General features: G+C 48.5%; 1 protein-coding gene and 1 long non-coding RNA gene across 2 annotated transcripts in view; one reads left to right on the top strand and one right to left on the bottom strand.

Annotated features, from left to right (window-relative positions):
* LOC308065935 overlaps window positions 1-6,846 on the top strand; it is a 47,599-nt gene extending 40,753 nt beyond the window's left edge. The window contains exon 2 of the long non-coding RNA XR_013928981.1: window positions 259-6,846. This is a non-coding gene — a long non-coding RNA (uncharacterized lncRNA). The remainder of the gene's footprint in view (window positions 1-258) is intronic.
* PIM3 (Pim-3 proto-oncogene, serine/threonine kinase) lies at window positions 6,450-11,863 on the bottom strand. Its single transcript, XM_080392601.1, has 6 exons — window positions 11,043-11,863; window positions 10,560-10,669; window positions 10,363-10,413; window positions 9,699-10,062; window positions 8,229-8,405; window positions 6,450-8,055 (listed from the first exon to the last, which is right to left on the bottom strand). Exons 1-6 carry the CDS (start codon window positions 11,125-11,127, stop codon window positions 7,871-7,873), a joined length of 972 nt encoding a protein of 323 aa, XP_080248727.1. The 5' UTR covers window positions 11,128-11,863; the 3' UTR covers window positions 6,450-7,870.
* Window positions 11,864-14,067: the final 2,204 nt, after the last annotated feature.

Here is a 14,067-nt window from a genome sequence, read left to right as displayed (position 1 = left end):
GTGAGTAACCGCTTTTTGTAGTATTAACAAAAATATCACCCAGGCCTCAGGTTTTGAGATAATTTTTATGTTCTACTTTTCTTTCAAGTTACCTTGCCCTTGTTTTTCAATCAACTTGTTAATTATCTTCCAGAGAAGATGCAGCTCTGGCTTCTGAAAGACAGAAGGGCTTGTTTCTTCCTCTCTGGACATATTTTCAGTATTTCAGCAGAGGGTTTTCTTTACAACTTCAGGCTTTCTTATTCATTTTCTCTCTAGGGCATCCCTTCTTTTGTCACAAGCGAAGAGATAATCCAGTAGTCATTACACAGGCAACATTCCCCTTGACATGATCAGAATTTTTGGACAAGAACTGCAGAACTGGCTCCTATGCTGCATAGAACACTTTGGCTAAGAGCGGTCAGGGAAATGATGATGCTCAGCTATTAGTGCTGCTCCAGTGGATCACCACAAGTGCTAGACTGGAGATAAGTGTACCTTCAAAATGGACTCAAAATCCATGGTTTATATAGGGAGCGACCAAGATTTCCAAGGTTGATTGCTGAAGTTTTCCTTTAAGTATATTGGAATATTATATATTAAGTTATAAGTATCGGTCGAAATATCCTAGAGATGACAATGGAGCTCGTGACTGCTGAAGAGACTCAAAATGACAGAGAAAAAGGGAAACCATAGATCTTGAGATGAAACAATAAATGCAATTATGATTTCTCAACTAGTTTGTTACTTCTTCCCACCACAACATTTTTTTCTTCATGCATAACTGTAAAGTGTCATTATTTTGTAGCTATTCTGAAATGTTTCATGTATTTTCTCATTTGCAAATGTACCTGTGAAGCTGGTTAAAAAGTAGGGCATACTGTTGAGATGTGTAAAAATATTCATGAATTAAGTTTTGTGAGATTTCGAGTGATCCGAGTTCTTCGACTTCATCAGGAGGTGAGGTACTGCGTACCTTTCAAGCGAATGCTCAGCACACAATCTGAGAAAAAAGCCATCCAAAATAATTTGCACGCAAGGTTAAAAATAGCAGGATTTGCCAACAATCCTTTGAAATTCTTTGATGCAATATTTTAATAAAATAGAGTCTGGGGGGTCTGCTGGATGGTACAGACTACAGAAAATGAAGTTTGTTGCTACATGTATCCTTTCTTCAGCAGTAGCACCTTTCCCGCCCCCAGCCCAGTCCCAAGTGGTTGTGCATATTCCCTCACTTATGCTGAGTTGTTATCAGAGAGATCAGTTTATTGATTTGAGTATCAGTGCACCAGCAAAAGGAAGGGATGGTGTGAGGGAGGACCAGTTTAGCTGATGCTGGCTTTGAGGAAAGGTCAGTAACCCCATAGCCTCACCATCATGAGAAAGTCTGTCAGTACTTATATTGATTAGATCAAATCTGCATTAAAAAGTGTTTTGCCAGTAGCAAAAGGGCCACTGTCAATAAATTTTATATTGGTTCAAGCAGCAGAATGAATGTTGTGGGCCAAAATCTCTTTTTGTTAATTCATGAGCATTAGGCTGATGAAATCCAAAGTATTTTTTAATTGGCTGTGATTTCTAGATGATTTATGAAAAATGCTTGTTTCTGAAAATGATGATTTGATATATTCCACAGTCAGTTTACTCTGGTGTTCTGCTATCCTTACAGATATAAAGCTCTTCCTTACCACAACTTAATCTGCATTCCTGTGGATTAACTATCTATTTACGTCTGCTTGGACAATATATGTTACCTCTGGAAAGCTGAGATTTGTTATGCTTTTTTGTGGTGATGTAGATCTGTATATTGTGAGACTTTTACTATTACATAGGCATTAAAAAAACAGAAAAAAACCTTGCATGAGTCTGAACATGGGAGCATTTACTTCAGATTAATGGACATCTTTCCGTGGGATGACCCTGAAAGAGGCTGCTCCCTTTCATGACACTATTAGGTATAGTAACTTTTAGCAAAAATAAAACCATTTGTGAGATGCCCACTCCAACCTTTTATAGCGTATGCTTGTTAATAAAATTATATATTTTAACTGGAATAGACTGAGACTGATATTTGATGCTTATGTTTTCCTGTCCTAAAAGAAGGGAGGCAGAAAAGTGGAGAGACAAACTTCGACCCTGAAACCAGACCATTCATAATTACCAAAACAGGTGTTGCAAGCAAAACTTTTTTGTTTCAACAAAACAGCATCTTTTTTCCCCCGTAGAACATATATAACAACAACAAAAAAATCCAACTAACTGTTACAGAGACCATGTTTCACAAAATGGTAAAACATTTTTTCTGACTTCTCTACAGAACTGAGCAAAATACCCTTCAGTTTTCAGTATAATTTTCTGTAAATTAATTATTCCAATTATTCCTGATTGGAGAGTTAAAGTGACTGCTGAGTCATTAATAGTAAACAAAGAAGCATACTGATCCACAAGATGCTCTGTTGCCTATGACTTGGGTCTAATTTCCACATTTAACAGAGACTTACCTGAGAAAGAGTGCAAGGTAAAGTATGGGTCTCACTAATTCTCTTACTGAACTAATATAAGAAGCTTTTTACATAATGGTTTGTGTAGTCAATTAGCAGAGTATTAGCTATAATAGATAACATTCTTACTAAGACCATATTAATTAGAGCTTAAACACAGCTAATCTGAGACCTATATTGAATTTATATCATTAGGTAGGCATAATGCTTCTGTAGGCAAGTAATTTCCTACATGTTGTTCTTAAGGAAAAGGAAATCCTAGCATCTGAGATATAAATATGCAAATTTTAACAGATACTTGGAAACCATGTAATGTTTCTTAAAACTTGAGTGGGCCTGGTCATATTACAAATCATAGTAATATTATGAGCAGCCAAGGACATAAAAGATTGAATTCTTTTAAAATTTATTGGAACAGGAGTGGAATTGTGAGCTAGGAAAATCTCTACAAGAGTTTAATGGATTTATGTTACTGCTCCTCATTCTGCTTTGAGTTAGACCCCAGTTCTGGGGTTCTCTGGTAACTTCAGCAAAAGTAAAGACTGGTTTGTCTCTATGACCACATCTCTTATTGATCCACATGAATCCACCAGTTTTGAAATAAACATTCTCTGAAATTAATTAGGAATTCTGTCTAAATACAGATTTACATTTATTTTTAGCTGCACGGGTTTCTGGCCTCCTTATCACTTTCTTCAGCAGTTCCGCAATATAACCAAAGCTTAATATGTCTCTGGTATATCAGCTACCTGAAGGAACCCCTTAGGCAAAAACATATTACATTTTTAAATCACAGGTAACCGTGAAACTAAGCAATTGCGAATTTACAAGCATAGCAAACTTCAGTACAATATCAGAAAAAACTGTGTACTGCAATGAAATTAAAATGCCACCATCTTGACTTCTGCTACCAACAGTAGCATCACTGCTGTTAGTCGAAAAAATCCACTAATAATAAGCTGATAGGGCCACAGTGTTCTGTTCTGTTATCTAGTTACACTGCTGAGAATTATTGCCCATCTGTATGGCAGAAGACAAGTGCTTCTCCTTGTGACTGAAATGGAGTGGAAGAATGAGGGCTAATATGCTCATAAATGCTCACGCCAAGAGTCATGTAAGTGATGGGGGGGCTCACTACGGCAGGTTACCTCTGTAATTTCAGGTGCAGAGCTGACAACCTTTTGAACTCATACGCCCCTCTTCCCCCTTAAATTGAAAAGCTATTTTCATATTTGTAGTATCTTAATTTTTTCCTTTTTTTTTTTTTCTTCTTCTTCTTTTTGTGATGGTAGCTTTTCAAACATTGTGGGATATTTAAGTATTAGTCATACTCTTCCACATCTAAAAATGTCAGTCAGCAGCATTTTAAAATCTCTCTTCCCAATTTATGCATCATTATTTTTGGAACATATACTTTAATTTCACCAACAGAGGTCAGTAAACCACTGAAAGAAAAGCGTAAGTGTTTGGCAAGAACACACCCTCGTCAATCTTCCTAACATCCTTCTGATAGTTTTGTTCAAAGGGCTCTTGTTCATCTGCTTCAGTAAATATGAGCTTAGTTAACTAGAAGAAGAGAAAAAAAAAAAACAAAACAGAGAGAAGAAGTGCTTGTGCAAACTGAAGAATGAGTTTTATTAGGGATATGAATTACACAAAATACAACATTGTCAAAGACCATTCAGCATTAGAATATGTTTAAAATACCTGTTACGAAGCCAGTAGCATACATACATGCCTAGGTATGATCACTGCTAAATCAATTTGTCAAGGTTAAAACAGGCTGTGATTTAAACAGTAGTATTTTGAATGGTCTGCTGAATTCTACTTTTCAAGCTTCGTGCTGTTGAAAACCAGCCTGGTGCGGAGTATAAAGAGGAGGATCCCAGAGAAGTAACATTTAATGATACTAAAATACCAGACAGAAGCACAGGAGAAACCAGGAGCTGTCACCGACTTGTTCATTTTGGCAGTAACACTCAGCTAATGGAACTATATTAACACATCATTTTCCAACTTTCAACTGTAATGAAAAGCTATTTTTACAAATCATTACTTTCAGTATATGGTGTTTCAGCCACGTGGCTTCTATTAGTGTACAGGGGAGTTTCACAACTAAAGCTGCCTGTGCAGTACTGAAAGTGCACCTTTTATGTTGAGCTAATCCCAGAGGGGAGTCAGCACTCGCGCCCGTGTCCTTTTGACCTTTATCCTTTTAATGCATTTTGCCTCAGTAGCAAAAGGTGAAAACCTAGTTTTTATGTTTCAAAACAGACTGCTTCAACAGAAATTCTCTGTGAAGCTAAGGAAAGAAACATAGGCTCCTGTGGAAACGTTGAAAGTCCCTAGTTCAGCAATCAACAATAGCTTTACAAAAGTATTTTTAGAATCGCTTTTCTGGTAGCCCTTTGAAGCTCACCCATACGGCCTCGCTACCACCCCTCTCAACAGCTGCGAGCATGCGAAGCCACTGGAGTGGAAGATGTTAATTATCATCAGCTACTGGAATTTCTCCAGGGACCACTTGTGGTTAGAAACGTGCTTCCCTGAAGAACTGAGCTAGGAGCTGGGATAATCTCTCCTGTAGTTTATCTGAGTCCCTTCCCTTAAGCAAAAATATATAATCAATTAAAACTCCCAATCTTCACATTTAAGGGTTCTTCTCTTAGGATATGATTGTGTTGATTTCCCTAAGCAATCTTAGCTATGAAATCTTCTATTTCTGTGAACAGAGTTCTAACAATAGGCATTTTCATGTGTTTGTGAATTTCCCACGGACTAGGTTTAAGGCACACAGATTTTGATTAAAAACTGGAGAAACAAGTCTAAATTGAAAAAGGAACAAACCCAGAAAACAGACAAATTGATGGACACAACCGTGTGTTATGGTTTTTTCCCCCTGACAAGTCATTTGAACTTCCTTTTTATGGCCAAGAAAAAGCTACGCACCTTCCCCCCTCCCCGTGTCATCAGAAAACTGCGCACACAAAAAATGGTCTTTTTCCTTCTGCTTTACCTCCTGCTATTCAGTGGCATTTTAAGTCTAAACTAGTCAGCATCAGGAGCTTGATGTGATGTCAGCAAGTGAGATATTCCCCACAGGGAACCAAAATAATAGTAGATGTGCTGGCAGAAAAATCCCCAGAAAGGAAAATAACATAAACCAAACAGATTCCAAGCCTAGCCCTGCACTGTGACTACTACAAAGCATATTTAATGACTGAACGCACCCTTGAATATACCTTGTAGATCCCTCTGTGGTAGTTAAACCTCGCAATTGCTACCACCCCTGCAAAAAGACTAAGTCAGGTCAGTCTCTAGCTGCAGAGACTAGGATGAACTCGGTAATCTGCAGGATTTTACTCCCAACATGCTGAGTGAGCTGCTATGGACAAGAACAGCACACCATTCCCCAGTGCTTTTTAAAGTGACACACCAGTCTTTTCTTTTTTATAATCTAAGTGAGCTGAAGGAAAAGTCATCCTGCTCTCCAAGAATGCTGTCCCCTTCCTGTAAGGTCACAGGAAATTCCCGTCCACCCCCTGGGAGGAAGGGGTAAGCAGGTGGAAGGAAACCGAATGTAATGGAAAGTAAACATGTCAACTGTGAACACAGTGACCACCAGTGACTACAAAAATCCTTCCTTCTTGTACTTAAGGACAATGAGCACAGTGGTATTTCAGTTATTCAGTGTTTACAGTTAAAAATCCCACAACTACTGGGCAGTTCCCTTCTATGTAGGCCATTAGTGCAGTGTTATATCATACACTTTCTCCAGTTCGACATCAAATACAGCCATCAAGCAGACACAGTCAAGAGGAGGGATTAATTCTTCCAAAATGGTCACTGCTTAATGGCACGGACAGCTGCTGTAGACCTTTACAAGGTAGAGAAGGTAATGGAGGAAGTGTTCCCCAGCTGGCACCAAAAGTAACGGTGAAAACAGAAGTGAGCACACAAACACAGAACTGTTATATACAAAAAAAGTTTAATTGAAATACCTGTATAAAAAATATGATCTCCATACATTTCACACTGTTAAACTGAAGAAAAAAAATCCAAATCCAAGCTGCATAAATGCAACCAGATCACAGAAACACAGCTATTAAAATAAATTAAGGTTTATGACTCTGCCACTCTACCTTCCAGAGCCAATGCACGGAGACTGTACAATGTCAATAATTTAAAACCCTTCCAAACAGCATTACTTTACATTTCTGGTACAGTAATACCAGACAAAAGGCATACTGACTAAAACTTTAAAAAGTCATTCTATTTCCCTTAAATTAGGCTTTGTACAACAATTTTCCATCTTTCAACAAAAACTGATAAGGTCAGAAAATTATTTTTTGTCTTTTTTTTTTTTTTTTTTTTAAAACAAAAGTTGACAGGAATGCAGAAAAAAAGTACCATGGGCAAACCACTAGAATTCCCATGGGGAGAAGGAGGGGAAAGCACAGTGTTGAATAACTCTAACCAAATAAATTAACCAAATAAATAGCCACAGCTGAAACCTGTGGGAGGTCTTCTAAACTCCAAACAATAAATAACTGTATAGTACATGGGAAAAAACAAGTTTACATAAACATATTATACAGGTATGGAAAAAAAAAGTAAAGTCCTTGAATATTGCATTGATTGTGCATTCAACATGCCCATACACACTTTAAGACTCGCAGGGTGACAAAAGGCCAGGGGGAGTTGAGAACGGGGCTTCTCATGCCCAATGGTAGAGAGATGATGAAAGGAAACATGAATAAATGTTTCTGATAAAAAAGCTGATATACCTGTTCATATTTCTGTGCAGGCTATAGGAAATATTTTGAGCAGCAGAGGTGGGTTGGATTTGGAAAGGGCTGGGGGGCAGGAGTGAAATGTCTGTGTTCAAGTATTCCATCACCAGCGGATGGGACTACTTCATTCAATCACCGAACATGTTCTCCAATGCATCATAGGAGCTGCTTCCTCCAGCACTGAGTCTAAAGGGAGCAAATTCCTATAATGAACTGGATCTTCTTTGGACATACACAGCTCAAAAAAGAAAGTCCCACTGAAGCAGCTTTCAAAAAGGCACTCAAAAGCAAATAAAATCTAGTCCAGGCTCTATGAGAGCAAAAAAGTTTACCATGTATTCAAGAGGTCACTGCTTTCTTAATAAGGTCAGTCTTTGACTAAGTACTGGCCTGCAACTCCCAAACATTAGCGTTTCCAAAGGAAATCTCTCATTCCAAAGCAGAAACCAGCAAAGGGGGAAAATAAAACCAAGTCCCTCAGACAAAGATTCAACTACAGAATAATGAATGTATTTTTCTAGCCCCTCCTACGTATTGGCAGCAGCACTGTGGTCTTTCTGCTTGTAGCTCCCCTCCCAGTGCGAGGTCCTTAGTAATTCACAGACTCTCATTACTTGAACTTGTGCTAGATACATCAGTATCAAGGGTCCGTAGCCTTATGTCACAGTCCTCAGACTTCACTACTTCAGATTTGTGCATCCATTGATGGTCAAAAATTTGCTCAAGTGTTGGTCTGTCTGAAGGCCTCAGTGAAAGGCACCATTTGATCAGCTGTTGACATTCTGCAACAAACAAACAAAAAAAAGCAATTTTAGACTAGAAAAGTAAAAAAAAAAAAAAAAAATCAACCCTGAATAAAAAAAATCCACCCATACAAGCTCAAGCGTCCAGGACTATTGAAAAAAAAACCCTAACAACAAAAAACAAACCCCCACTTGACCCCTATAGAACTCACCAGGTGAAATTCTTCTCCTGAAGTATAATCGTCCCCTCAAGATTTCTTCATCTTGCTCAAAAGGGATGTCTCCGCAAACCATATCATACAGCAGAACTCCCAGAGACCATACTGTTGCTGACCTTCCATGGTATCTGTGGTATCTGATCCACTCTGGAGGGCTGTATACTCTCGTTCCTAAAAGCAAGTAAAAAAAAAAAATATTAAAGGTTTGGAGCACTTCCCTATTGTTCAGCTTCTTCTAGTAGGGCTAAATGAAATTCATAATTTGTCACTTCTGAGTCCAAAAAAACAAAAAAGGCTTTAAATTTCTTATGGGCCAAAGCCATTAGTGGTGTAATTTCAGGTCATCTGCGGGGTTACACCATCAACAGACTTGGCCCATCCGGTTGTGCTATTTTGTTGCAAGGAATAACACAGCCCCATCAGCTGACTGTTTACTGAGGCAAGCTCCCTTTCACTGACCACGTGGCGTCTGCAGCATCACACCAAAAATAGACACAAAAGGACAAAGGGGGCTGGCGGGGAGGAGAAGAGAGGGCGGCAAGAAGGTGAAACCCAGGTCTACCCGTATTACATGGGGCTAATCTGCTTTATCCAATTCCGCAAGGCAGTAAACAAAAAAGGGCCGCTTAAAATTTCTGTTTTTAACGACCCGACCCACCCCCCCTCCACCCCCACCCCCCCCCCGGGCTTCTATGCGGCAGCTTTTCCCAACCCGCCCCCCGGGTGCCTGCGGGCTCCTTGGATACCAAACAAAACCGGGAATTCGTGATGCTGAGGGTCACGTGCGGCTGGGCTTCGGGTTTCACAACAAACAGATGCGAATGCGGCAGCTGGGGGTGGGGGGGGAAGCAGGGGAAGAGTCCCCCGTTACATCAGTTACTCTCCAAGGACTGGGGGAAAGACTCCCTTCTGTCACACACAGGCTTATTTTCACCTTTCCCCTCTCTAAAGGGTGGCACCCGGCCCCGGAGCTAGCATCAAGTCATTTTGAGGGAGCGTATTTATCCCCATCGCTTTGAAATCTGCAATGCGGGATTTCCAGGACATTGGTGGAAAGGGAGGGGGGGGGGGGGGCTACCGCTCCAAGTTAAAAAAAGCGCCGCATATAAAAACTACACATCCACACATGGAAACATCCGACACTGGTGAAGCCTCCATGTAAACAGATCGCCCTCTAGGAAAAAACCTGCTTTTTCCAAGACAGGGAAACATAAACTGCTGCGTCACTGCCTGGAATCACTTCTTTCCTACGCAACTGAACACCCCTAAGCTGCTTTGGGTCCAAAGGTTTCCATTACCGATAGACCTGATATGAACCCCTGCGTCAGAGGCACCGCTCGCTCCTGCCAGGCGCCAGGGACGGGACGGGCGGCAGCTACCGGGGGGGCACCGCCGGGGAGGGGTGCGGGGCTCCGGCCAGCGCCGGTGCCCAGGGGCTGCCCCGGCTGCGGGGAGGGCACGTACCGTCGAAATCGGTATAAACCGTGTCCTTGAGGAGGGCCCCCGAGCCGAAGTCGATGAGCTTCAGCTCGCCTGTCCTGAGGTCAACCAGCAGGTTCTCATCCTTGATGTCCCGATGCACCACGCCGCAGCCGTAGCAGTGGCGCACCGCCTCCAGCACCTGCCGGAAGAACCCGCGGGCCGTCTCCTCGTCCAGGGCGCCCTTCTCCGTGATGAAGTCGAAGAGGTCCTTCACCAGCTCGGGCCGCTCCATGATGATCAGGTAGCCGTCGGGCCGCTCGTACCAGTCCAGCAGCTTGATGACCCCTCTGAAGCCGGAGCCCACCTTCTTCAGGAGGACGATCTCCAGGGGCACCATGACGCCGCTCTGGGCACAGAGGGGGCGCGGGTCAGCGGGGGGCGGCGCGGCCCGGGGCGCCCCCGCGCCGAGGGGAGGGCGGGCGGAGGGCGGGGAGGAGGGCGCGGCCGGCGGGCCCCCTCCGCCGCTGCCGCAGTCCGAGGGGCGGGCGCGGCGCTGCGGCGGCGAACCCCCGCCAAATTCCCTCCCGACGCAGAGGCCGCGCCAGCGGGGCGGGCCCCGCCGCCCACACAATAGCCCCGCCGCGGCGGAGTCCCGCGGCCGCGCAGCGCCCTCGGAGCCCCCCCGCCACCTCCCCCGGGTACTTACAATCGTGCCCCACTCGGTCACCCTCTCCTTCACCACATGCTTCACGGCGACCTGCGGGGCGGGTTGGAGAGAAGGCGCCGTGAGCGGCGGGGCGGCCGCAGCCTGCGCCTCTCCGCGGAGGGCCGGGCCGCGCCCGCCGTCCCCCGCCCGGGCCGCGCTCCCGCCCGCCGCCCCCCCCGCGCCGCCCCGCGCCTCACCGGTAAGCCGTCGGCGATCCTGCTCCCCGCGTAGACTGTGCCGAAGCCCCCGCTGCCCAGCACAGAGCCCACCTGGTAGACTTTATCGAACGGCTCCCTCTCCACTTTCACTGGGGAAACGAGAGGGAAACGCACCGCGTCAGTGTCCGCAGCCGCGCTGCGCTTCGCCAAAAATTAAAAAAAAAAAAAAAAAAAAGCTAATAACAAAAGCCCCCAAGTGCTCTGCCCGGGGGACGCGTATGATGCGCTGCCCCAATTCTGCCCCAGGCTTTTACTGGTTTTAAGTAAATTGTCTTCTTCAATTTTTAAAAAGCCCCAAAAAACCACAAGAACACACTAAAAAAACCCAAGCGCGCCCCGAAGTTTCGGGGGACTGCGGGGAGCCGGCCCCGAGCCCCGCGGGTAGCGGGGGGCCGGTCCGCCCCGCCCGACGCGCTGCGCTCGCAGGGGGACACCCCAGCCCCGGCGCCGGCCCCGCCGTACCTGGCTGCAGGATCTTCACCGGCAAGTGGTCCATGCTGGTGGGGCTGCAGATGTGAGCCAGCGAGCCGAACTTGGAGAGCAACATCTTCCGAAGGGGGGGGACGGCGAGTCCCCCGCGGTGGCACCGCCGGCGGCCTCCCGGCTGCGCGCTCGGCGGCGCGGTGCGGCTCTCCGCTCTCCGGAGCCGGCTGGGGACGGCGGGCCGCCGAGACCTGCCGCGCTGCTCCCTCCTCGGCCGGGAGCGGGCACCGACGGAGTCCTGGGGGATCCCCCCCGGCGCGGATCCACGCGGCGGTCGCACCGAGTCCTCCGGCGAAAGGCAGCCGGCGAGGGCGCCGCTCCTCCTCTCCCTCTTCTAACCGCCGAGACCCGCGCAGGGCGCGCGCAGGCGGGACCAGAGTGCTCCGCGGAGGCAGGCGGGCGCGGGGCCGCGCGTGGAGCCCGCCCCTGCGGGGGCCGCCGCGGCGGGGAGCGGGCTGGGCGCCGCAGTGGAGCCGTGGCGGGCGCAGGAGCCGCGCCACCGCCGTGCCTGCCCGCGCGCTTCTGAGCCGGCGGAGCCGCTGAGCCGCCTCTTAACTCCCAATATTTTGGTGCGGGCAGAGCGCGGCGAGCGCGCCGAGGATATCCCTCCGCGGGGGAGGGGGAAACACCTCTCCCCCACGCCCCAGCGGCCCCCTCCCCTCCGCGCCGGGGCGCCCGCGGTGCGGCGGCCGGGACTGCAGCCTCCTGTCCCGCCCCATCTTGCGGGCGGGCGGGGGGAGGGCGGGGGGCTGGGAACTACTTATTTGTAGTAACCGGCGCGCAGAGTTACAGACTGTCTGAGGAACGCATCACACATTAGCGGCAAAAAAAATAAAAAAAAAGGGCGGGGGGGGGGGAGATTCTCCTATTTGCGTTAACATTTCCGTGCGGCCAATAGCGGGGCGCCTTTTCAAAGGGCTACCGGCGCGGCCAATGAGGAGGGGTCTCATTTGCATGCGACGGAGCGGGGCCAGGTGGCAGGGCGGGAATGCCGCGGCGGCCCGGCCCGGCCCCGCCCCGCGGCTGCGGGAAGGTCGCTCCGCGCCGCGCCGCGCGCCCTGGCCGAGACGCTGCGCCTGGGGCCGGGCGGGGGCGGGGCGCTCCCAGCGCCGCCATCGCTGGGGCACGTCGGGCCGCTGCGGCTCCGGCAGCCCCGGCCTGCGGCGCCTGCGGCCCCGGGCGCGGCCTGTGGAAGCCCCCTTAATTCAGAAAGACGCGGTGCTCGCCGAAGTCGCGCTCCCCCCGCCCTCCCCGGCGATTGCGGCTGCTCCCCGCCGCCGCCCCCCGCCCCTCGCCTCGCACCGGCCCGGCGGCGTGCCAGGGCGGGGGGCGCCGGGCGCCCGCCTTCCGCGCCTGCTTCTGTCAGTCAGCTCCTGTGTTGCGGAAGCCCCGCGGGGCCGATGCGGCGCGACGGCGGGCGCCGGTGCCCCGGCGGCGCGCCTCGGGGGAGCGGAGGGCTTCCCTCCCCTCCCCTCCCCCTTCCCGCTGGGGCGCCGCGCCGGCCAAGGACGCGAAACCGCCCGGCTGCCCCGGTCCTGCCGAGGTCCGGGCCCGCGGCGCCTCGGCCGTCCGCCCCGCCCCGCAGGGGGCGCTGCATCAACAGGAATCGGGGCGCGGGCTGGCGGGGGGCGGCCTCCCCCGCCCCGGCCGCCTTCGGGGCAGCTTTTAAGTGTCCTTTTCCGAGGAAGCTTCCCATGAGGCTCCTGCCTCAGCGCCCGGCCGGGCGATTAACGCTTGTTGGGGCGCTGCCGCCGTGAGGCCCCCGGCGCCGGCCTCGCCTGAGGGGAGGCCGAGGCAGCTGGGAGAGCCCGGGGGGCGAGGGCAGACCGGGGCCTTCCGGGGATCTGGCCGAGTGTCTGCGCTGGTTTAGGAATTAATGGGTGCGGTGCGGGGTGGGTAACAATACCTGATGAGTCGCTGCTCCTGCAGCCGCTACCCAGCGGCGCTGAAGCGGAGAAATGGCGTGCGGAGGTGCGAGGCTGCGGCCCGCCCGGGGTCACCGCCACCGAGGCAGGCGGCACCTCCGTTTCCCCGGCACCGCCACCTCCTTCGCACCCCCGCAGCCCTGGGGATCCCTAGCGGGAGGGTACCCTGGGACAGTCGCCTGGCGAGCTGGCAGTCTGTCCCACCCCGGGCACCGGGAGAGCCTTGCAGTTGGCATTGTCTGCTAATAGCAGTGCAGTGATCGCGGGCAGTCATGCCCATAAACAAAGCAAGGGCTTCTAAGGGGAGGTAGTATCTTTTATTAGATCAGGCCAGATGATGTAAAGGTCAAGTCTTCAGGCACGGTTTCAACCCTTCACATCCCAGAATGTGTTTTTTGAAGCTAGATCGGTTGGGCTATAAAAGTTACTACCTCTCCAGCAGACCACTGTTATTTGCAGAGGAACCAAACTAAACCATTCGGTTTATTGAGCAGCTGAAGGATTCAGGTGGGTTTGTGTTTACAGATTTCCACACACACACACCCCCACACCCCACACACACCCCCACACCCCACACACACCCCCACACACCCCTGCTCCAAAAGCCAATGATGCAGATTTCTCAGATAAAGAAAGCAATTTTTTATTTTATTTTGTGTGTGTGTGTGCGTGTGTTAGACTTCCTACCTTTTGGCTGTCTCTAAGTCACATTTAAATAAGTTTTTAGCAAGTTTCTCCACATAATGGCATATGCGTGCTATACTTGCATTTATTGCTGCCGAAATGTAAATGAGTACAAACAGTAGGAAGATTTCATGATCTCACAATATATGTTCCAGATTTACTTTAGAGAATTTAGCTCTATCTGCCTTTTGCCGTAATCCTTGTCAGTGGCTTGTTATGAGTATTGTTTTGAATGGAGAGGAAGTGTTTCTTACTTCCAAAATAAAATCTCTGGTTATTGAAATAACAAATATCTTTAAAGAGAGAAAACTGGCCTTAAGTATTAATATGCATAAGTGCTAATTATTTAGGGAACTAACACTGCAAGTAGTTATTATTTCCTGCTTTTTTACATG

Source organism: Falco punctatus (genome assembly GCF_963210335.1).
Source record: "Falco punctatus genome assembly, chromosome: 6".
Classification (NCBI taxonomy): domain Eukaryota; kingdom Metazoa; phylum Chordata; class Aves; order Falconiformes; family Falconidae; genus Falco; species Falco punctatus.
Note: the sequence above shows the minus strand (reverse complement) of the source record. Positions and strands in the feature narration are given on the sequence as shown.

Excerpts from the sequence above, each read along its gene's own strand:
- PIM3 (XM_080392601.1), bottom strand. The coding sequence starts at position 11,127 with ATGTTGCTCTCCAAGTTCGGCTCGCTGGCTCACATCTGCAGCCCCACC. Across the intron at positions 10,063-10,362 it reads TGACCGAGTGGGGCACGATT|AGCGGCGTCATGGTGCCCCT; the intron begins GTAAGTACCCGG and ends CTCTGTGCCCAG. Across the intron at positions 8,056-8,228 it reads CAGGAGAAGAATTTCACCTG|AATGTCAACAGCTGATCAAA; the intron begins GTGAGTTCTATA and ends TGTTTGTTGCAG.